The 22,290-nt window shown below is 43.1% G+C and overlaps 1 protein-coding gene across 7 annotated transcripts in view; it reads right to left on the bottom strand.

Annotated features, from left to right (window-relative positions):
* Herc4 (HECT and RLD domain containing E3 ubiquitin ligase 4) overlaps window positions 1–22,290 on the bottom strand; it is an 82,878-nt gene that overhangs the window by 34,148 nt on the left and 26,440 nt on the right. For 5 of the 7 annotated variants that reach the window (XM_089581013.1, XM_089581015.1, XM_089581018.1 and 2 more), the window contains 7 exons: window positions 17,090–17,193; window positions 14,371–14,501; window positions 12,922–13,090; window positions 9,713–9,902; window positions 6,519–6,568; window positions 1,062–1,106; window positions 311–385 (listed from right to left, as the gene is read on the bottom strand). In XM_089581013.1, coding sequence (XP_089437139.1) covers window positions 311–385; window positions 1,062–1,106; window positions 6,519–6,568; window positions 9,713–9,902; window positions 12,922–13,090; window positions 14,371–14,501; window positions 17,090–17,193 — 764 coding nt within the window. The remainder of the gene's footprint in view (window positions 1–310; window positions 386–1,061; window positions 1,107–6,518; window positions 6,569–9,712; window positions 9,903–12,921; window positions 13,091–14,370; window positions 14,502–17,089; window positions 17,194–22,290) is intronic. The other 2 variants (XM_089581016.1, XM_089581017.1) reach the window with 1 other exon arrangement.

The raw sequence follows: 22,290 nt of genomic DNA, 5'->3' as shown, positions 1-22,290 counted from the left end.
AAGTCCACTTACTACGAACTTCGGACATAATGAACGCAATCAGCGTGACCGTGAGGTTCGTTATAAGTGGGCTCGACTATAAATGTGTTTTTTTCAGAAATCCGGGTAAAAAGTTGGGGGTGCACAAATTACACAGGTAAATACGGCAAGTGTTTTTTTTTTTTCTGAAACTTAAAATTGTATTTAAATACATCAATTTAGACTTGCAATGACAGCAGAAAATATGCTATACACTAGTGGAAAACCCGTAGGCCTATTATCTGATTCTGTCAGGTGAAAGAAGAATAAAACGGCCTGAAGGCCATCTCACTGTGTTGAGCTTGGCCAGGACGTCAAGGGCCAGTTTGAGGTGTCCATGGTTCTTCTTTGTCTGGAACGACAGCACCTTCACAGACTTTTTTTCCCCTGCATACACACCACCTACCAGGAACCAGCCTTGGCTTCACTCGGGCTAGTGCCACATGGTGACACACAAGAACTTATCAAAATAGTACTTGCTGCTAGGTAAATTCAGAGGCCATCGGGGCATGCTGCATTTGCCACTATGATATTCCGAAAACACAGCCCACCACCAACACTCCCAACTCCCGCAGCCAACAGCAGCGGTTGGAAAAAAAGAAAAAACCAGATTTCTTGCTTTTCCATGGGGTGAGGAAATTAAGAAAAAAAAAAATAGCTGCATCACTTACACACATCCTTATGACAGCAACAACTGCCTACTTAGATCACATCTTTAGTGGTTACCAGGTGAACAAGAGCGTTTTCCTTTACAGCATATCATGCCAACAACAACACCACCAAAGGAAGCTTGACTGCAAGGAAATTACTTCACACAACTACCACTAGAAAATGCCCTCGCACTCTCGCCTTTGCCCATCTACGGGGCCACTTTTCAGGGCTGAATGCTCAAGTGATGGCCACAAACAAGGTCAGACAAGAATTCGTCATGAAACCAAATAAAGAAATCTTCATAGCAGACACCACACATCTTTCGAACAAAGACATGCCTCATTATACAGAAAGATCTTTCTTTCAGCCTTGAATTTACTGCATGTACTCACCTGCATCTCACGGGAGAGAATATAGACTACGCACTCCTTAAAGATCTGGAAAAGAAATTAAAACTTTATAAGGCACACAAATATACTTTTGTTTCTGTGGTTTTAGCACCTTTTTAGGTGCTTTGCTGTCACTCAAGACATGCTTGCCATGCATACAGTATGAATAGATATATATAACCTTAACTACACTTAGTAGGAAACAAGAACATGTAAACAAGAACATGTAGCAGGGAAGCAGCCTAGCTGCCTGGCACAGAACTGGAGCTCAGAATGTGTTTTGACTCTGTATTATACCACCAAAGCACTTCTGTGTTCTGCTAAACAAATGCTATTTGCTGCTGAAAAATGGGGAATCGGAAAGACAAAGGTCCAGTATGGTGCAATTCATCCGTTGATTTCACGAACCCCACACGTATAGTATTACTTGTCGCAGTGTGCATTTTTAAGGCCTGGGCTACAATGCCTAACCCAGTACAGTCTAGCCCGGTTACAGCGAAGTCTGCGGAATCGGAAATCGATTCGCTATATCCACTATTTTGCTATATCTGGACTACAGTAGAACCCCGTTCATATGTTTTTCACCGGACCGGGAAAAAATAACGTAACAGCCGGGAAAACGCAACAGTGAGGAAAGCACCGAAAATTAATGAAAACAGTGCAGCTTTGACTTGAAACAATTTATTTCCGCAAATTGACCCTAGGACTTTAAAAAATCGAGAATGGTGGATTGCAGTTTCTTTCGCTCGCTGGAAAGAACAACGCGTTTCTCAATAGCAAAGGCCGCATTGCTGTCAGCGTTGCTTTGCGGTGCGGCCATACCGCATGCAGCAGTGCTGTGCAGTTCACGCACTCACTGCAGTCCATGCTGAAGCGACGTTGTGCACAGCGTCAAGCACTGAAATGTTCATAGGCTGCTCGCCGCGCTGCTCCGCGTAGGCCGCCCTGACTGCCTGTCGACTGCGTTTAGTACGTCCAGCTTTTCCTCAAGGGGAAGTGCCTTCCGCTTACGCAACGCTATCACGCCATCAAAGCACGATAAAGATGTTGTTGCGACTGAGAGAAGGATGAAAAGGAAATTGCACGGGCCTGCCTACTGGCTCCAGCCGAGCCACCACCGCTGCCAAGTGCAGATAGAGGAGAGTTAAAAGATAAAAAGAAAGAGTGAAAGAAAAGAAAAGACGCGCGTCGCAACAACTGCGTCCGCCGAAGCGGACCCTGGCTGAGAAAAACAGATAAGCGACCGCAGCCGCGCCTCCTCGTCACCACCTTCCACGATAAAGATCGCGGCATTCGGCGTTCGCGAGGCAGATAGCCATCTAGTGGCGGCCTCTCCAACTCGCCTGCGGCTTCTCGCAGCCAGTTCCGTAGCCAAGCCTGGCCAAGACTCGTCAAAAATCAAAATGGCGGTTGGCGCGCATTGTCCGGGCGGGTTCGGGGAGCCCGGTTGTGACGTATCATGTGGGATCGTTTCCTCGGGTACGACGTAACAGCGGGGTTCCCAATACATTGGATCCTATGGAAGCTATGCCGGGACCCGAAGAAAACGACGTAACAGCCGGGAAAACGCACCAGTGAGGAACGTAACAGCGGGGTTCTACTGTATAAACAAAAAACACAAATATCGCTGAATTGATTTATTGCCGCTGGAAGAACTGGTCCAGCGTTCCCTTAACACATTTTGCGAGTGCAGACTTCAGCATCGCGGCCTCCATGCAGTCCAACTGCGAACTGAAGTGACCTCTGAACTCCCGAGGAACATGCAAAGAGTCTCAACTGCTGCGATGGCCGCTGCAGAGGTCACTGGCTTAGGGGCAGAACCAGCGTCATCACAATCGCTGTCGAAGGCACTGTCCACCGTGGTCCCGTCCCTGATGCCCCTGGCAACTTCGTCAGTCGTCAAGTCCTTGTAGCAACAAGGTCTTCGTCGGCGAAAACAAATTCCATGTGGCTCAGACCCGAAGGCACAAGGTACAACCCGCTAGTGGAATCCCAGAGCTGCTCCAAGGAGGCGGCACCATCAGCTGTTGCAGCTATGTCAACCATGCAGCTTCTGGCCAGGTACTTGGCCTTCCCAAGTACTTGGCCTTCACCAGCATAATGGGTCCACTGTGCGGGTTGTTCTTTGATCGCATAGCCGTGAACCACTTGTAAAGCGTGGCTTCTACGTCGCCATACGTGGCGCACTAGATCCTCTTTCGGTACCCGCTCTTCTTGACGTTTCAGCGCATTCATCTTCAAAGACAAAACCTTTCTCTTCCCCGTCGAAGAGCCGGGGCTCGCGAGACTCAACATAGACAGACAAATCGAGTCGGTCAAGACAAAGGCGAGAATTCAGTAGGCCCGTTGCCTTAACCAGAGAAGTCAGCGGTCATGGAATAGGAAAGAAGAGGAACAGGGCAGGAAGGCAAGTAAAAGTGCACACAAAGACCACGAAAGCGGCGCAAAGGAGCACTTCCAACATGCACAGCTCTCCGATCCCAGCTTCGAGCGCTGAGAACCCACTGAAAAGAAATTCAAGAACCGCGATTGGCCCAGTCAGTCACCCTCCGTGACGTCACCAACGACCTGCCTCTTTTCTTTTTCTTTTTTTTTTTTACTTTTTTTTTCTTCCAAGCGGGATGGTGCGCCGCTAGGGGGTTGAGCCAAGCGATGCAGTAAAACCACCTTTCGTTTCGTGGGAGAGCAGACGCCTCTGCGAAGGTTGCCACCTGCCAAATTCTGCCCTTACTTTCGCCCAAAAAATTGCTTTAAAGGCATAAGAACATTCCGATTGAAAGATTATTTTTGGGTTGGCATGAAATCTCTTTGCTATATCCGCTGACACGTTTCTATTGACTTTGTTAAAACCAAACCAAAATTACACTGAAAATGCAAAATAAGAACGAGAAATTGAAATCCCTTCATTATAACCACTATTTTGCTGTAAGTTGCTTCGCTATAACCGGGCTAGACTGCTTCTTCACAGTCTTGTGCGTCCCTGTGCAGTTCTCTGGGATGAATAATGAAGCAAGAACGCATGAAAGTGAACTCAGCAGCAGCAGGCTAATCCTCATTAAGAGCCCATTTCTTTTTGCTACATGTCCTATTCTCTTCATGACTCTCTTTGCTTGACCTTTCTATGAAACGAATATGGCAGAAAGTCAGCAAAAAGCACCACTCATTTATGCACTAATGGATTTGCACATTCGCTGCACAGATTTACCACACTACCAACAAGGAGTTTCCTTCCACAGCTCCTAGCACTTTTAGCAGACAGCACACAAACACTCCAATGATGTGATTTGCATTGTGGTGACGTTTTCTGACTGCGCACTGAATGGCAAGCATTGTAGTTCTCTGCTGGGACATTAGACTGCTCGGACAATACCAAGTGCTATTTACTTCAGTGTACCTGCTCACAACATGCGCAGAGAGCAGATCCTGGATATATCGAACTCAAAGGGGATCGGGAAAAAGTTAGATGATGTATAGGCAGATAATTCAATACTATATAAAACATGGCAATAGATTAGCCTACGTATAACTTAGAAGCATCAATACGTTGCACCCATTCTATCGGCACACTTCTGCAGCAATGTCATGCATTGGATGGTTCTTTGAAACTAGCCATCATCTAACATAGCAGATCTAATCCTGCTATTGGTACACTATAAATACAATATCTCACTAAAATTAAGGTACTGTTAATTTCTTCACTGCCTTCAGCAGCAAAGTAGACCATGCAGAGCCGGCGTAAGCCAGCAGCTGTCCAAGGCTGTGCTGCCAACATGATCGCGGAGAGCCATTAGGAGACGCGCTACTAGCAGGAGCACGATGCACAGTTTCGATATAGCCAATGTACTGCTGAGGAGTTCGATAAATGCGAACAGTAATATTATACTTTTGCATGGGATTTTCAGGGGCACGTTTTGACTATTCGATATAAACAATAATTCCACATAACCGAGTTCAATACATCTGGGATCGACTATACATATGCTTCAGGCATTAATGTAACAAAATCAATGAGAGAAGATCGACCTAACATTGCACTGGCAACAAATCACAATCAGCTGTTGTCATCATTAATTTGTTCACAAGACTACGTACACAAGCTTTATTTTCCCTTAACAATAAGAATAAAAAAGAAAATTCCTACTAAAAAACGAACGGTAATAAGAACACTCTGATGTGATGTGATGTGAAGATGACGAATTCAGGCTTAAACCTACTTGGATTAAAGTGCTCTAAAACAGTTTATTTTCACAAGGATGCTGAGCAAGCTTAGGCAGCCGCTTTCTTCCTTTATGCTGCACAGTCATTTTTTGGGACAGTAAGTGACCTTCACACCAGGGAAAAAATTTACTAGCCCTGTTTGGCCAAAATGACTGTGGTAACCTTCCAGCTACATTTGCATTGGCCAGCGTGATGTCACCGTGCCATGCAATGCACTAAATCAGACTGTCGCCACTTTCCGCACAATGGTGCATGAAGCACCGAGTCTGAGCACAGTGCTGCTTAATGCAGGCCCACGCGACATTTATAAACCTGTTGCATTTTAAGTCACACTCAGGCATCCCTGAGTTTGCTGAGAACTCTGTCATTCCTGCACGTCACTCCAAGCCTTTGAATCAACCGAGAGTGATGTTTCATTTGGGGAATTTTCCCTGTTACAGAGAATTTGAGAGGTAAAATTTGGTAAAAGAACTTTTATGGAGTTTCAAGGAATTTGAAGAACTGAAATTGTCTTTCTTTTCTAAACTGATGAGGTTTTCAAGTAGCCACAGGAAAAAAGGGCCTAAAATAGGAAATTTTGAGTCTGATTAAGAGAATTTTCAGTCATGGCATGAAGCAGCACTGTTAACCGAGTCAGTACAAACAGCCTGCTTGAATTATAGGATAAAATTTACATGAAAAAAATGTGAGGCCAGAGAAATTCTATAATTACTTGGGACTTCAAATTAACCGATATCGAATTATCGAGGTCTTACTGTACTGTCTTTGAATCGCACCATCCTCCACCCTGTCATTTACCCAGTGTATACAAGCTTTCTTATGAAATTACTTTTCAACACACTTCAAATCCAATTTCTTCAGGCTATATACAGGAGTGGAAACTGTGTTGTGGCACACTGTTATAGTGTCGCAGATCAGTCAACAATGCAAGGCAGCATTTGATGGCTGGGCCACCCACCTTTCCCACTTTTGTAATGCAATCATTAATCACAAAGCACTGAACAGCTTTTACACAAGCCAGACAAAGCTTAACGTACACAGAGGTTTGCTTTGCTATTACTCGCACACTTAAGCGCAGCACAAGAGGCTTACATTCCATAACACAAGGTGCTGCCTCTGTATACAATTTCACCAGTGTCCCTTTTTCAAGTAATATTAGTTGGCGATTGGTTCATGGTGTTAAAAGAAAACTTAACAAACCAAGCAGAAAAGAAGACTACAGAACATTAAAATAGTTCTCACCGCCAAGAGGTCTTCAAACTGGGCTTGAGTCAAAAGGGACCACCATTTACCTGGAGAAAGAGCAAAATGTTGAAAAGACCATTTTCAGTACGACAGGTCAATCAGTTTCAACCAATCTACTCTTAGCTGCCTCTATGTTACCGCTGCAATATGTGGTACTACAAGATTAGAATGAAACAATTTTGCAGCAATGGCTATGTGGCCTACACTTTCGGAACTTTTACCCACTCAGAACTGTAACGCCCCGCACAGCTGTGATACGGACCACTGAGCAAAAAGGAATGGAGAGGGAGAAACAAAGACAGCGAGCATGTCCCGACGCAGCAGAGAGGAAATATGAGCACAGTGTCCTCAGTGGTCACTCCACGAACCACTAAGCAAGGTGCCGCAGAAGGCTTCAAGCACAGTTCCTAGTGGCGTGCAAATATTGATATTTGCAAATACAAATCAAATACGAATACAGTTAAACCTCGACGTAACGAACTTCAATGTAACAAACTTCAATGTAGCAAAGTATTCCAGTTTTCATAACTTCGCATCCATAGAACACCATGTATTTTTAGCATCAGTTTAACGACGTAGACTTTGCCGCACTTTCAATGTAATGAAATTTAATTGCTGGCTGGAAACGAACCCAAGGAAAAATTACATCACTGGCACAAGTGGAGCAGAGCATGTAAGTAATATGTGCATTGGCTGGCTTTCAATACACAGCGCACAGGCAGACGCAAATACGACGACGATCATCGTGGCGAGTGCGCCACTAGTCATGCCATGTGAGGTAGTACGGGCGAGGCTGGCACGAGCGTCTGCACAGCCTGGTCAGCCTGTCAGGCCACCCCCGGCTCTTGATATCTCACCCAAAATTGGTGCCGAATATGACTCCCTGCCTGTCCTCAAAGGCAGTGCGCAATGGTTATTGTGTTTACAGATGCTCAAAGCTTGGTACAAGGACTGGAAAGGTCAGTGCTGTTGGCACACCCAAAAGCTGTGAAGCCCGTCGCTCTCTCGCTCCTTAATCAGATGATGCGTGTATGTGCAGAAAGACACACAATCGCCTGCATGACAAAAAACATGAAAAGCGAGGCGGGCCTGTTTTCATTTCATTGGTTGGTGATTGGAGCACGCTCTTATTGCTCTCACCAATATGGAGAAAGAAAGGAGAGTAAGGGAAGGGGGGGGGGGGGGGGGGGGTGTAGACGGCGTGGCCCACCGCGAGGCCACCACCGACGGCCACGAGATCGCAGCGGTGGCACCGGCAGAACACGCCGTTGTGTCGGCCGTAGGCTCAGGGCACTTACGAGAAAATAATCACAGCAAAACCAAAACTCAAAATGGGTGCATCGTTCCTGTCACCCAAGAGGTGGTTGGTGCAAGAGACACTGCTGAGGCGGCTCAAGAGCTCGCAACATAAGCAAGATGCGCGTATACCATTGCAGCTGGCGAAGCGAGGGCAGAAGTAAAGGACCACTTTAATCACAAATAAAGGTTATTCCCATGGGCTATTTACAGCACATTTTTGGTGGATTCTTAGTGTGCTAAGAGCCTAATTTCGATATAGAGGAATTTCAGTATTACAAATTAAACTGCCAATTTTACCGACTTCATTAAATCGAGGTTTAACTGGAAAAAAAATGCCCTCAAATATCGAATATCTGTTCAGTATGAAACAAAATTTCAGAAAAAGATCAGGCAAATGTTGTCCTTTTTCAAAATAGAGCATGGTTTTCTCAACAGCAATAAATAAACCTAGACTGACTCAGCACCATACAAAAAAAAAATATAAACATGACATGCACAGAAATGTACAGCAGAATCTCAGTGATATGAATCCCACGGGGTCGCGAAAAAATGCGTAGCATCCAAATGAACAAAATTCGTATGCAGAAGCACAAAAAATGCATTCACAGAGATCTTTTTACGGCTGACGGGAATTATTCACGGCCATGCAGCCACAGCTTGCTACTCACGATGCATACAGAGTGACTGGCGATTGTGACATCGGCAATGTGCAAGCCGTGCTTTGTGCTCGAGGGTGCGGTAGCCGCTCACGCGTTCGTATCATCCGTTGTGGCATGGGATAGAGTTCGGAACATCTGGAATTCCGCAAATTGCGCACAATGCACTATGCTTGGGGAATTTTATGAATTCGCATCATCACAAAATTTGTATCATCCATATTCATATCACCAAGATTCTGCTTGTCTGCTTGTTTAGACAGCATAACAGTACGCAACCTGTACCGTGTCACACAAAATAAGAAACAAAGTGTAATACATGAATGACACATGACTGGCACTATCTGAAGGTCCAGCTATTAAAGGGCCACAGAGAAGGGTGTTTGAGCTTGGCTTTAAAATGCTTGCACTATGTAGAGTACAGGCCAATGAGAGTCCATGGCGCGTACGAGACCAGAAAAGCGAGTGGGAAATTCACAAAACATTTTTAAAATTTCCCGCCTTCGCACCTCACAGCGACGTGCAGTGCTGGGCTTTCGTGCGAAACCTGGCATATGACGTCCCGCTGTGCAAGTGACGTCAGCGGCCGGGGGTTATCACTGGTTCACCACGCCAAATTCTTTCAGACGTCATGCGCTACCACAGCTGCAGCCACTCTGTGCGTGCACCGCAGCCGGTGGAGGTAGGGGAGGGGCTGAGTGGGTGGGGCCGGCGGTGGAGCGCCAATGTTTTGGCGTGCGGAAATTGACGAGAGGAGAGGGAAAGGCGTGAAGACGCGGAAGTTCTAATTTTGACTGCATATAACTCATCTTTCACAAAACGCATTAAAAAAAATTCTTGCTGGAGGATATTTGTGAAGCAGTGCCCTTATCATCCCAAATATGCTGCAACTTTATTGAGAGCCCCTTTCTGAGGACCTTTAAATAGTGATATAATTGAAAATCCTGCTAGCAAACATTTTGTCCAGAAGCAAAAGAAGTCTTTTATGTAAGCATGTGTCAGTTCCCATTTTTTTTTTTTTAGCGGTCTGCCACGACATTTAGTCTAATATGTAATGCACGGAGGAGGTAGTTAGGGAAGGCAGTCCTATTCACACAGTGCAATTTCTGAACAGTTCACACAGAAAAAAAAAGAAGGGTGCAATGGAAAATTTAATTAATGCTAGTGCGGGGGGACTGTTCCCTCTATTTAATCTGCCCACGGGGGAGAGCCACAAAAGAAAATGACAGCTCTTACCAAGGACTTCAGCAGCACGTGCGCCAAGGCGGGAGACGCAGAGGCAGTATTTGCCCAGCAGAGTTTCCAGGTAGCGACTTGGGTCTCTAAAGAAGTGGCAGAGTGGCAGCAGCAACAGGATGCGCATTGCCTCAATGTCCGAGGGACCTGTGGCTAGGCCCTTGACCATCTCCTCAAGGCATGCAGCCACCTGCATCGGGACAAACCACAGCTAAGGCACTCGCACCCAATCAGCAGGTGCAGTCTGCCACCAAAAGAAAGCACAAAAAGTAGCATGGGCAGCAGGTGCTTGCATGAGTCTGTACTGCCCTGCAACAACTCAATTCCCAGTTGTAATCCACTTTTTTCCATGTGTGGATCTTTTTCTTTCAACAATAACATTAGTTCAATTTCTTACGCACTTCATTATTGTTCATGTTCCCTTGTATGCCATTTTTTTTTGTTCTTGCCCAATGTTTCCAACATAAATCCCCTATTATCCTGGTCAATGAAACTGTATGCAGATAAGCACTTACTCTGCTACGTTTAGAGAGTACTGCACATTTGCACTGTGTACTGACTACACGGCAACGGTTTTCTGATGGTGGTTTTCAGCACTGAGCAACCGAGAAAGGTACACTAATTCTGTTAGTCAGGAGACTTGCACATCTCACACGTTCCTTAATTTAACTCTTCTGCAGAACAGCCTGTCACGCATACGTGTACAGCAATATTCGCCTTTCTTTTCAGCACAGCTGCAGTACTGGTTTCCTAACCAGGTTTTGCACTGTGCAGGAGCCACTGCATTTCCTCCGGGGAATGAGAATCTCTAAGAAAAAAAATAATAAATAAAATCAAGATTTCAACCAATCATACTTGCAATAGACCTCTCCCCGATGTAAACAGTGTGACGTCAAAAAGGTGGGCCCCAATGGGCAAAATCGCCGACTTTCGGTTCTGAACCAGTTTTTCTGGTGCCGAGCGCACCCCCACCACCTTTGTTCCCCGATTCAAAACGCCTCGCAGCCTTTCTTCTCCCGGTGTGAACCTTCTCGGTAAGGCGCATGTTTTGCCCATCGGACCAGAAACACGTCCGCTGATGACGTAGGCCCGGAGAGGTCTATTAGGTTTTCTTCAGCAGTGTTTTTTTTTTTTCAACTCTTTTTTTTTTTTTTCATTTTCCACCTCTGTCACATGAAGGGCCTTGGATACCAAGCCCACTTGGCAATATGCCGATAGCATTATAAGCATACTTGGCTTGGCTCAGCACTCTTCCTCACAAAAAAAGGGGGGCTTAGATTCGCATACAAACTTTTTTCCTAATCTTTTTTTTACGAAAAGGGGGGCGGGTGCTTAGAACCACGAAAATACCGTGCTCGATTCTAACAGCCCCCTTTTTATTTCCATGAAAACTGAGCCTCGAAATGGTGCCCATGTTACAATCAGACACAAAACCAAAATCGCACCATGAAAAGCCCCAGTGTCAATGCTTGTATTGTAGCATCATACCTTCTACGGGGTCCTTTTTTCCGGCACCGAAAGAAAGCCCGTGACATATGAAAAAATACCACGTGACTACTCTCGTGCGTTACCAAATTGCAGCGCTCTCAACAGCGCTTCGAGCAAACTGAGCGTGCCCGCTGACCGTGGCGAAGTGAATGGCCGCCACGCCGCTGTGGAAAGTGCTGACGTACTCTCAAGCCGCTGCTAAGAGTGGCGGGCAGCGGGCACGCTCCGTTTGCTCGAAGCGCCATTGAGAGCGCTGCAATTTGGTAGCGCACGAGCGTAGTCACGTGGTACTTTTTCATATTTCGCGGGCTTTCTTTAGATGCCGGAAAAAAGGACCTCGTAGGAGATACGATGCTACAATAAACTGGATCGGTTGTTAATAAACCTGCTCTACAACGTAACGTATCAGTCTTGGCACTAAAATAAATATTTGAAAATTTGCATAATTCATCTTAGTTAATTAACTAATTAAGCACAACAAGAAAAATATTCTGAGGAGCGCTACATGATGGCGAGCAATGTATCGTTGGCTTCAGCGGGCTGCGGTTTACCGTTTTTTTTAAATCCTTGGTTCAAGTTACGTGAAACACCCTGTATATAAGGTGATTTTTTTCTTAATTAGGCAAGCAGAAATAAAATGTAACAGCCATACATTCCTTTCTAAACGACAGTACCGACAAGTACTTCTTCAGACTATCAAGAGGCTCTCTTATTATCTAGCAACTGCTATTGTGATGCCACTAAATTCTGACTAATGCTTCAAGCAGTTCATGTTGATGAGTCATACAGATAATGCACTACTCTATTGAAATAAAATCACTCGCAAACACATTTAGTTCTGTTCTAGTTGAGCTCAACCATACAAAACTCAGCAATAACAAGATTCCTGAGGCAATAAAATGTTTCAATGTTCTCAACAAAAATTCACGAAACAATGCATTTCACCCCAACAGCCTTCATAGTGTGCCATCCAACAAAAATAAAAATTGTAAATTGTGGGTTTTAATGTTCTGAAGCGACACTTGGCTCATGAGGGACACCATAGTGAAGGGCTCCACATTAATTTAGACCACCTGGAGTTCTTTACCATGCACTGTCATCACACAGCACACGGGCATTTATGTATTTCGCCTCCATGGTAGAGGGTTCGATCCCGGCCGCGGCGGCTATATTTGTCTAAATCACAATACAGCCACCGAGGCCGGGATCAAACCAGCGACCAAGGACATGCCTTTCTTGCACCATGTATCATAAGCACCATGTATCATAAGCACAATCTAGCACTGAGCACTTTCTGCTTTTGCAAAACTTTTCATTGTGTTTTGGCTTCTGTCACTGAAGCTTCCCAAATGTATCCTCTCAAACTGTTATCAGTGCAGGGCCATTCCACTCTAAATGAGATGCAGGCAGCACTTTTGTCCTGGTGTCTATCTCATTGGTGGTTCATGCTGACATGATTTCACACAGCCACCAGCAGTTTTTGGTCGTTGTTCCATCGTTTAAGGTTAGCTCATCTGTGACACTACGTCTGAATAGTGTGTGTTGTCTCATTTTCGTGATAATACAAAAAAGGCTCAAAAGAAAAACAGTCTACTGCTTTGTTCACTATATCTACATTAAATGACTCATAAAACATTTCAGGTTGAACAGAGTCGCTGAGTGCATCAGCAGGATTAACGAAGCTCTGGGTGAAGTGCACTTCAATTCCAAAAGTTGCTTACCACTTCTGCTACAGAGGGATTCTTGGCATCATGGATGCATTGGAAGCCATGGCGAGCTGCTTCCAAGTCAACACCAGGGTTGAGCTCACTACAGTTGAAGTGTCCATCGTCCTCTTTCAAATATGATGCATTAAGACAGGCACAGGATGCAAAAACCGTCTCCAAATAGCTGCAAATACACAGAACAGCTATTTTTAGCTAAATACACAACGTGCATAGGATTCGTTATAAAAAAATGCAATCCTGCTGTTGTACAACTGATGAAAATGTTTTATACAGTAAAAGCTCATGGATACACCACCTGTTAATTCAGGAATTCTGATGATCCACACTACCCACATGATTCCAAGATACGTGTGTGTCTATGGATGCAAATGCGTCTGTTTTCGAGGAAGCCGGGCATGCATAGCTAACTTAAGGACACAGGGTAGGCCCCATACTTCCCATGCGTTTTAAGGTATATTTAAGACCCATTTTCTCAGCAACTGCACTGCCTAGCTCATTTGGGTTTGTTTTATTTTATTTTCTATTCCCTCTCTTTTTAGACTGAACTAGAATTTTTCTTTTATAATGAATATTTACGGTCTTACAATCTTTTTCTGAAAAGTAATTTTTTTGTGTGTGGGTTTTCTTAGAATAAGACCCTCCAAGAAAAAGACCTACAGCATAGATGGCTACCATGCTAGTTTGCTAGTTCTTGATCTCTATGCTGATTCTTGCTGGAGAAAGGATCAGCTTTTTTTCTTGTCTTTTTTTTTTTAAATAATTGGTTCAATGTAACAAAAAAATGGCACTTTGAAATATTCAAGATCAAAGACGAAAAAATTAACCTACGATTTACTTCATTAAACTAAATGCAACATAGGTGCGCTAGCACAATATGTATGGACGCTTGGCATAGGTTACTAATGACGGTTACTTATGACCAGCATGAGGCGCGCAATACCTGCAGCTTGGCGGAACCTACACAGACTCCACAAATAGGCCGGCTCTGCGTGAAAGGTGACTCCCTCAATTTTGCACAGCCATTTTTACAAAAGGTGGACAAAGCTTGAACGAGTGCAACAAAGCTTCAGTGCACCCTTTTTTTTTCGTGTAATGGCATTGTGTGCCAAAAATGTTCTAAATATTCACTTCAAAATTATTAAAATAAAATTACAACTTGCTTCGAACCAAAAAAATCATTATTCGTGCAAACCTAAGTACAAAGGGTCTTTCTGTCAGCCCAAGATTCCTACTGACCGGCCTGAAAAATCACAGAAAAAGGCACTGCCTTACAGTATGTGATATATTATTAAGGACCACAATCATGACTACTTCCGGCAAACGATAATTCCATGCTCTAAGTTGTGAAAAACAATTCTAGGCTCTCACACAGAACAGCTGCTGTTGTTCAAAATGAAACATTAAATTATGCCAGTCCAGAGGATGGAAGTGAGAAGCACTCACGCAAGCAGCTCCTGAGGCACCTGCTCTGTGGCTAAAAGGAATGGCAGCTGTTCCAGAATGTCATTGTCCAGGCACAATATCTGAGTTTCCTTCAAATGGAAACGCTGGTCCACAGGACGAGGAGCATCGGCCTGCACAGTAAATTCACGTTACATCAACCCCAGCTTATCGCAATGCCAAATCATACTTCCCAATACTGAAATTTCTGCCAGAGGTTTCCCACTCAGATGAACTAAACTACTACTACAACAACAAAAAAAAACAAGCCTGCTTATTAACATCTGCACACATTTCACAAAGTTTTGCTACTGACTACCATATTTACCTGAATGTAAAGCGACCACAGTTGTAACGCAAGGGGCAACTTTGCAGGGTAATAACTTTTTATTTTTGATTTTCAGGGGCAAGGTTATATTGTGAAACAGACGGCTGTCAACATCGAAAGTGAGGCCAGTTTTAAATTTTCTTAATCGTCAATATGGTCCAAAATATCGCATATCAAATATGCATTTGATATCTTGAAGAGTTGGCTTTTCCGCATAGCATATTAATGAAATGGCATTGCTGTGCATGGAATCGTTGCTGAAATGTAAACTTCTCAACATCATCAAATACACAAACGGAGTCTGCATTTGATGGGCGAAAAATGCGAGTGGCGCCATTTTATGAATATGCATTGTAGGAAAGCCAACGCTGGCTTTCAAATGCATACATTTGGTGTTCAATATTTCGAATCACATTCACAATTAAGAAAATTTAAAAAGTGGGCTCATCTCCAAGTTGACAGCCTTCAATTTTGCAACATAATCTTGCCCCCTCAAATCAAAAATAAAAAAGCTTCTTAGTTAATTTGTTAATTAATCATCTCATTATTGAGCTCTATTACGTGCATAATGTCCACCTTGCTGTAAATCCATCTTCACATACCACAGCGAAGTCTCTCTCACAGTTCTTAAAATAAAAATCTGTAAATGTTAAACAAAAATGCCCTGTATTTTTATAATTTGCAAATAAACTAATGATTTCACTAATGCCGCCACTAGTTGCAGCGAATCTTTTTTTTTGCTTTTATTTCAAGGACTTGCCATGTGGCATAAGACGGGGCGTCAATGTACTATAAAAAATCGTTGAGACGATTTTTATCCAGAAACCTAAGCAGGCTCCGGCTCTTAGTGCTGTCCGCCAGCCACAGAATGAAATCTGTCTTCCTAGTAGAGTTTATACCAACCTCCTGTAGTCGTCTTAATCTTTGACAACACTAAGCTAAACATTTATCCTCCAATTTTTTGCAAAAAAAAAAAAATACTAAAATTGTGAGGAGTGTCAGGGCAGACATATGCCATCCAATGGAATTCATTAAAGTGTAACAGAAGTCAGTCAAATATGACATATGTTTGCAATTATGTGACGACTGTAAGTTAGGCCGGCCACCGCTCCCACAAAAACATCCCCCTGTGCGGACATGTACCACGGGGTATAAAAAGGTTAACCAAGCGAAGCAATCATAACTACAAATCTACAAAACGAGGGGGCTCGCTAGGATATAAGAATAACAAAAGGCAACGGTCTTCAAAACCAAGAAAAGCACAAGAGGAATGTTATTTTTTAAATGCTGTGTTGAGAAGGCAACTGATCAAATAATTATTTAAGATAAGAGAGTTAGTATAACTGAAAGTAACAAACAGCCACATGCTGCTGGTGGGAGTTAAACCCATGCCCTCTGCATACTGCATACGGTGCTCTACAACCACGCTATGGTGGTGGCTGTCTCACCTTTTACTTTCATAGCTTTGTATGTCAAGTGTAGCCAGATCCTGATATTGCTTGCCAATGCCAAGCTCAATCATAGCAGTGAATATCGTAGTACATCCTTTTATACTGCAAGTTCCACTTGGAATGTTCTAGATGTGCCGGGTAGCATGAAAGGGTACTCACACAGCTTGCTTCCCCTTTCCAGCTTGGCCACGTTCACAAGTACTTATGGTATAACAGGACGTACCACTGTATGACTGGGTGAATGCTCTTAATGTTAAGCCACACGTGACATAAATACCCCTGAGAAAGGAAGGCACCACATCTGCCTTAGCATAGAAGACTTCCAGAGGTAGTACTTCTGCTTGCACCAGCAGCATGCGGTTGTCTTTTCTTCTACTTTTTTCAAAATTATCCCCTATCTTAAATGAGTACTTAATTAATTTTCTCCTTTAATCAACACAACATTAAAAAGTAATTACAACAACAATCTCCTGTACTTTCCTTGCATTCAAATACAACAGTTCCTTTCACTTACAAGATCTGTCCATAGTGCAGAAAACACTCCATAAATACCATTGCCTTAAAATACGAATTTTTTATATAAAAATGACAACTCCAAACATACACTTCTCAGGGAGCCCAATGGCATAAACATAAGAGGTAAAATTACTTGGCAAGAAACACAAGGGTCTAAAAACGGCAGTGTTGAGTGCCTAACAAACTTGAGTGCAGAGAATAACGATGTCGTCATACATAACTAAGCCATTCTCATTTAATAATGCCCTTGACACCAAGAGAGACAGGCAATTTTATTTTGTGCTACTGCTTCTTGCAGCCGTGTTGCCAGCAGGAGCTGCCTGCTGTATAATCTTTAGGATGTTGTAATATTGGTATATCAAGTTACGGACAGAATAACAAAATAATATTAATCTCTGAAAATTAAGTAAGGCAGCTAAATCATTACCTTATTTTCATGGCAAAGAAGGAAATTTCGGTCAAATCCAGCAATGACTTTGTAGACCACCAGTGGCACATCAGGGTCTATTGAAGATACACCACTGCTTTGTGCTGCAATGTCAAAAGAGGTAATATTAGCAAAAGCACAGTAATTCACTAGTACACAAAAACCTGTCGTCTTTGAATTCAATAAACATTCCACTAATGCAAACGCAAGTGATTTCAGTCATTTATCTAATCACAGTAAAAGAGCAAAGCCAGTTCAAATTTATACCTCCAGATATTTTTCACTATATTTTGCTGTTATGAACTGTTATGGCAGTAGCTCAACAGTTACAAGCTGCAGAGCATGCAAAGTCATGCAAGTTCCAGGCAAAGTCATGCAAATTCACATTTGTTGCATTAACATATTCTGTATAAGTAATATGTGCTTTCTTTCAGAACAAAAAAAAAATTGATTTCAATACGCCACAAATGTAAGCCCAAATTAATAAAAGAAATGCTGTTGAAGTCTATAAGGCTATAACTATCACTGGCTTATCAGTGATCATAATTACTAAGGTCTTCTCATAACAGTCTTCAAGCAAGAGGCATGTATTAAGGAAGCCAACAGTCAGAGACCCCAAGGAAAGCATAGGGGAATGTTTCTATTTTTTAATTTGTGGTGCTGATCAATCAGAAAGATTAGTAGTGTAATCATTTTATGGCTGAAAGATAACTGATTAGAATAGAAGAAAAAAACAACCACAAGCTACCAGTGGGATCCAAACCCACATGTCAGCTCTTGAATGAACAAAGTATACATAAGTCACACATGTGTTTCCTTAAATTAAGACTAAACCTCTAATACTGAGGTGATAACTGCTATACAGTATAACAGCACATAACATTACAAAGCAAACATAATGTTCCTAACTGCACACCTCACACATTTATTAACAAACCAAATTTTCGCGCCAAAAAAAAAAGTGCCACATGGCTGCTAGACAGGACCTTGAGACTACAGCAGAGCACTATTTTGAGATATATTACATTTGCATGTGCTCTTTACCACTCACATTCACGCTTTTGTAAAACACAGATATCTTTACAAAGCTTTCTGTTCTTTGTAAATCAAACTGAAGAGCTCAAAATAAATTGCTATTGAAAGTGTTAAAAATAATAAGCACAAATGCAACAGAACTTTCTTCAAGCAACTACACGGTCTTATCACCATCATCATTGGAAACGCGGTCTGCAAATCCCCTTGTTTTTCAAAGCAACTACACAGACTAGGCGCCATTCTTAGGCCTGCTTGTCACAGCTGCCCCCTCCGTCACATCACCAGCGCCAGGCAGGAACATGCCAGTGACAAAACAGCTCCGGTTAACTGTGAGCCAGTTTGAGCAGTCACTCATTCTCGCATGACACTGCATCAAGGCTGCCTTCTACCACTTATGAGCACAGCAGCCACAGTGGAGAATGGAGCGATGAAGAGTCAACTGCTTGGAATGTTGGTTTGTTTGACCATTATCACGGAACAATACATGGCCTCACAAGCCCTTGCAAGTGTTTGGTGCTGAAACGCTACGGTAAAACACCCACAGTCATGGTCCTAGCTAAAGTGGACTGAAAACAAGAGCAAAAAAAGTTGAAAAGGAAGGCACCAGTGGAAGTCCTTTAACGCCACACTGCATGTCTTTAAAGCCAGGTTGCCTACTATCACAGAAGAAATGATGCAGCTCACAAGCTATTATCAAGATCTCGGTACTGAAACAAGGCTCCTTCCAAGCTTCCATGATCACACCCCATGCTAAACCTGAGTGCACAACACTGCATAAACTGCACCAAAAACAAGTGATGCAGATACAGCAAGGCAACTACATTGTTGTGAGGTCACAGCACTAGTCAGCAATGGTGATGGTGATGGTGAATGGTGATGGTGATGAATTCACCAAAGTTGGAGGTTTTTCGCCCGGACTGCGACTGGTTTATTCAACCAGAAACGGATCCATACCCCCCTACACCAGAGAGCATGCACCCAGACTATAATAAGGAAAGACGAGAGAAGAGGGCAGAAACACACACACGGAGATTCGAGGACGACAATCCAGAGAGAATTGCATACATAGACGCCGCATACTGCGGCAAAGGAAAAATGAATGCAGTCGTAGTCAATGGCAAATGGGAAAAAGTGACAGCAATGTCCATAAAAACAAGATCGATACAGAGGCTGCAATAGCACTGGCCCTTGCTGAGACCGAGGCAATATACATATAGTCAGTGACAGCAAGAGAGTAATCAGGAGCTACACTGCAGGAGTCATAGCGACGGCCGCAGGTAGAATCCTCGGTCAAAAGCCCATAGAAAGAGAGGTCAACCTTGTTTGAACACCAGCTCATGCAGGTGTGCCCGGAAACGAGGCAGCACACAAACTAGCCCGAGAACTCACACACCAGGCTGGAGGAGTGCCACCGGAGCAAGACAAACAAGAGGATCCGACAAACTATAGCGAAATAACACAGCACTATAGACTAAGCAGGAGGGTCCTACCACCACCAGACCCCCAGCAGCTAGGAAAAGAAGAAGCAATAGCGTGGAGAAAGCTCCAGACAAACACGTAGCCAAACCCAGTTCTGGTCAACCATATGTGGCCGGAAGTAAGACAGATGCTCGTCATGAAATAAAAGGATCCAGGCAGGGCTAAAAACATAAGAACAAAAGAAGCCTGGGAGACCCTTCTGCGAAGCTCGGACCCAAGAGCCCAACAAGAAATCGTTCGACTGGCCGAAGATGCCGCCGGGGTCCAAGAACTACCGGCCTGCAACTAAGGCGACTGTCCCAACCTTCGAGATCTAACCCCCGAAGCACAGGATAGTCCTTCTGTTGGACAAATAAAAGTTCTCTCTCTCTCTCTACAAAGCGTGATCCTGTCACCGTGCCTTGATAGAAACTGAAAAGAGTGCTCTATGACGCTGGTAACCCATTACCATAGAGTAACTGGTTCGAAAACTTTCTCTTCTGACAGACACTGGTATGCCAGGAGTGACGGGCTGAAAGAACAGCCAATTTTTGACATTCTTCTTTCATGCAGAAGACCAAGCGCACCCATAACATACAACTGCACAGCAACTGCATTGAAAACACTGTAAAGATCCTTTTAAAAAAAAACTCCTTTGCATATGTATGCTCCAAATTAAAATAGTGTGCACTAAGAACATTGACAGTTAAGAATAACTTTGATTACATGCACATAAGAGTAAGAAACAAAAGTAAGATCTCAGCAGTAATAAATTTTTTTTTCGTCCAAAACATAACTGTTGTCAATCGTGTCTGTTTCGTTTCAGTGCCTCTCTGATGTCTGCATCTTGATTGAGATGAAAATTTTTCCACTTGACCCTTTTCGCGCTGCACTTTATTTTGATTCAAAACAAACATTTTCTTGCCTAAATAGGATATCCAGGCTCCAAGAAAGAAAACTCGTTACTTTTCCAAACCAAACACCAATGGCAAATTCTTTACAGATATGTGATAAATTTAGCATGCGTTTATAGGCATGTAAAATATTTCCCACAATGTGCCGCAATGGTTGAAAATTGCACGGTCGAAATGCCAGTATTCATCAAATAAACACCCAATGTATTATGGAATCACTTTGTTTTGAAAACGCACATGACGCTAGAAATTCACACGCACACACAAAAAAAATTTATATTATTACAGGTGGCAGGATCTGTCTGCACGAAATGGCAGACGGCGTGCTCACACTGTTTAGCCAAATATTATTTACTGTGTCGGATAGTTAGCACAAAAGCACCATCCCATCTGCAGAATGAAGGATATGCTAAGTTCCCCGGAAGCAAAGAAGCCACCTTAGTAAAGCACACTCTCAGATTAAGCAGCGAGTTCGGTTTGTACACAACTGTCCATAAAGCGCCTAAAGGGTTCAAATATTTTTGTCCTTTGCAATTATTTCAGACATCCATTCGTGCATGTAACATCTGGAATAGAAATATTACATTAATTTTAGGTAACAAATCTAAAAAAAAAACTGTCCCTCCGGTATTATGCCCCATTATCCTTATATTAGAAAAGCTTGTCCAGAACACTTAGTTTAAGAGCAGAGGCATACACTTCACTGAAAGATCATCATTAAAGATTTTCCCCACGGAACCAAAATTTTTTTTACCACCAATTTATAACACCTTGTGTCGATTAATCACTATGAAAGAACAAACAAGAAATCCTTTCTGAAATAAGACAAGCTTGCAGAAAATGATTACCACACTTGGGAAATTCTGAAATGTCAGTTTTGAACTGCACTCAAATTAAGTTTGCCAATTGGTGTAATTGTGCCTCCAGAAAACCTTGTGTGCAACCTAAAAAGCTCTGTCAGTTATCAGTTCATAGGCATGCTAATAAAACAGTCATGCGTTGTAGGAAATCTTCAGTCAGTTTTTCTTTTTTCTTTTCTTCCCCGTGTTCCCATATCACTATGCAGTGGAGCTTTAGAACCTTGAAATGACTGAGTCATGTTCTGACGTATTAGATGTATAGAGGAGGTAGAGTAAAGTTTAAAAACTTTGCACGAGCCCTATATTTTTCAATCGATTTCTAAAAATTGCACCACTCAGCTGATCAAAGAGACACCGCTTCATTCAGCTAGCCCTGCCTATAGGATTGTCAAGTGGGTTACTGTTGTCATCTGGGTGAGCCTTGCACAAGGCCTGAGCAAGTGATGTCCCCAACATTTTTTAAATTTTGCAAACCAAAGCCAAGCACTTTAGTTCTTTATAATAAAGCTTTATATGTAACATGCAGTTCTAAATATAAAAAATATATATGTACTCCAAGGGTAGGAAACAAGGGTATATCTTCATGCCTTTATGTCAATGCAAAACTTTCGCTGGAGAGTGGAATCTGCTTCCAAAATCATGTGGCCCACTTTCACAGTCGATAGACGTCAGCCCCCCTCGCATTTCTGACAGAAAATGAGCCACCCTTGCTGCACTGTAGACCACAAAGCCCAATTCCCTTTCCAAGGAAGGTGAACTAAACTTTTCTTGGTTGGCACAGAGGAGAAGTTTGCGATAACACACACATCAATGTATGACTGAAAGCCCGTCTGTGCACTACTATGCAATGGCCATGTTTCAAATTACTGGGTTCATGGAAAGTGCAGACAGCAGTCACGTCACAATCAAGCAGGTCTTCGTTCGGTGAGATCAA

The sequence above is a fragment of the Amblyomma mixtum genome, chromosome 3, assembly GCF_055824585.1.
Source record: "Amblyomma mixtum isolate Tamu chromosome 3, ASM5582458v1, whole genome shotgun sequence".
NCBI lineage: Eukaryota > Metazoa > Arthropoda > Arachnida > Ixodida > Ixodidae > Amblyomma > Amblyomma mixtum.
The sequence above is the reverse complement of the archived record's forward strand: the minus strand, read 5'-3'. Positions and strand labels throughout refer to the sequence as shown.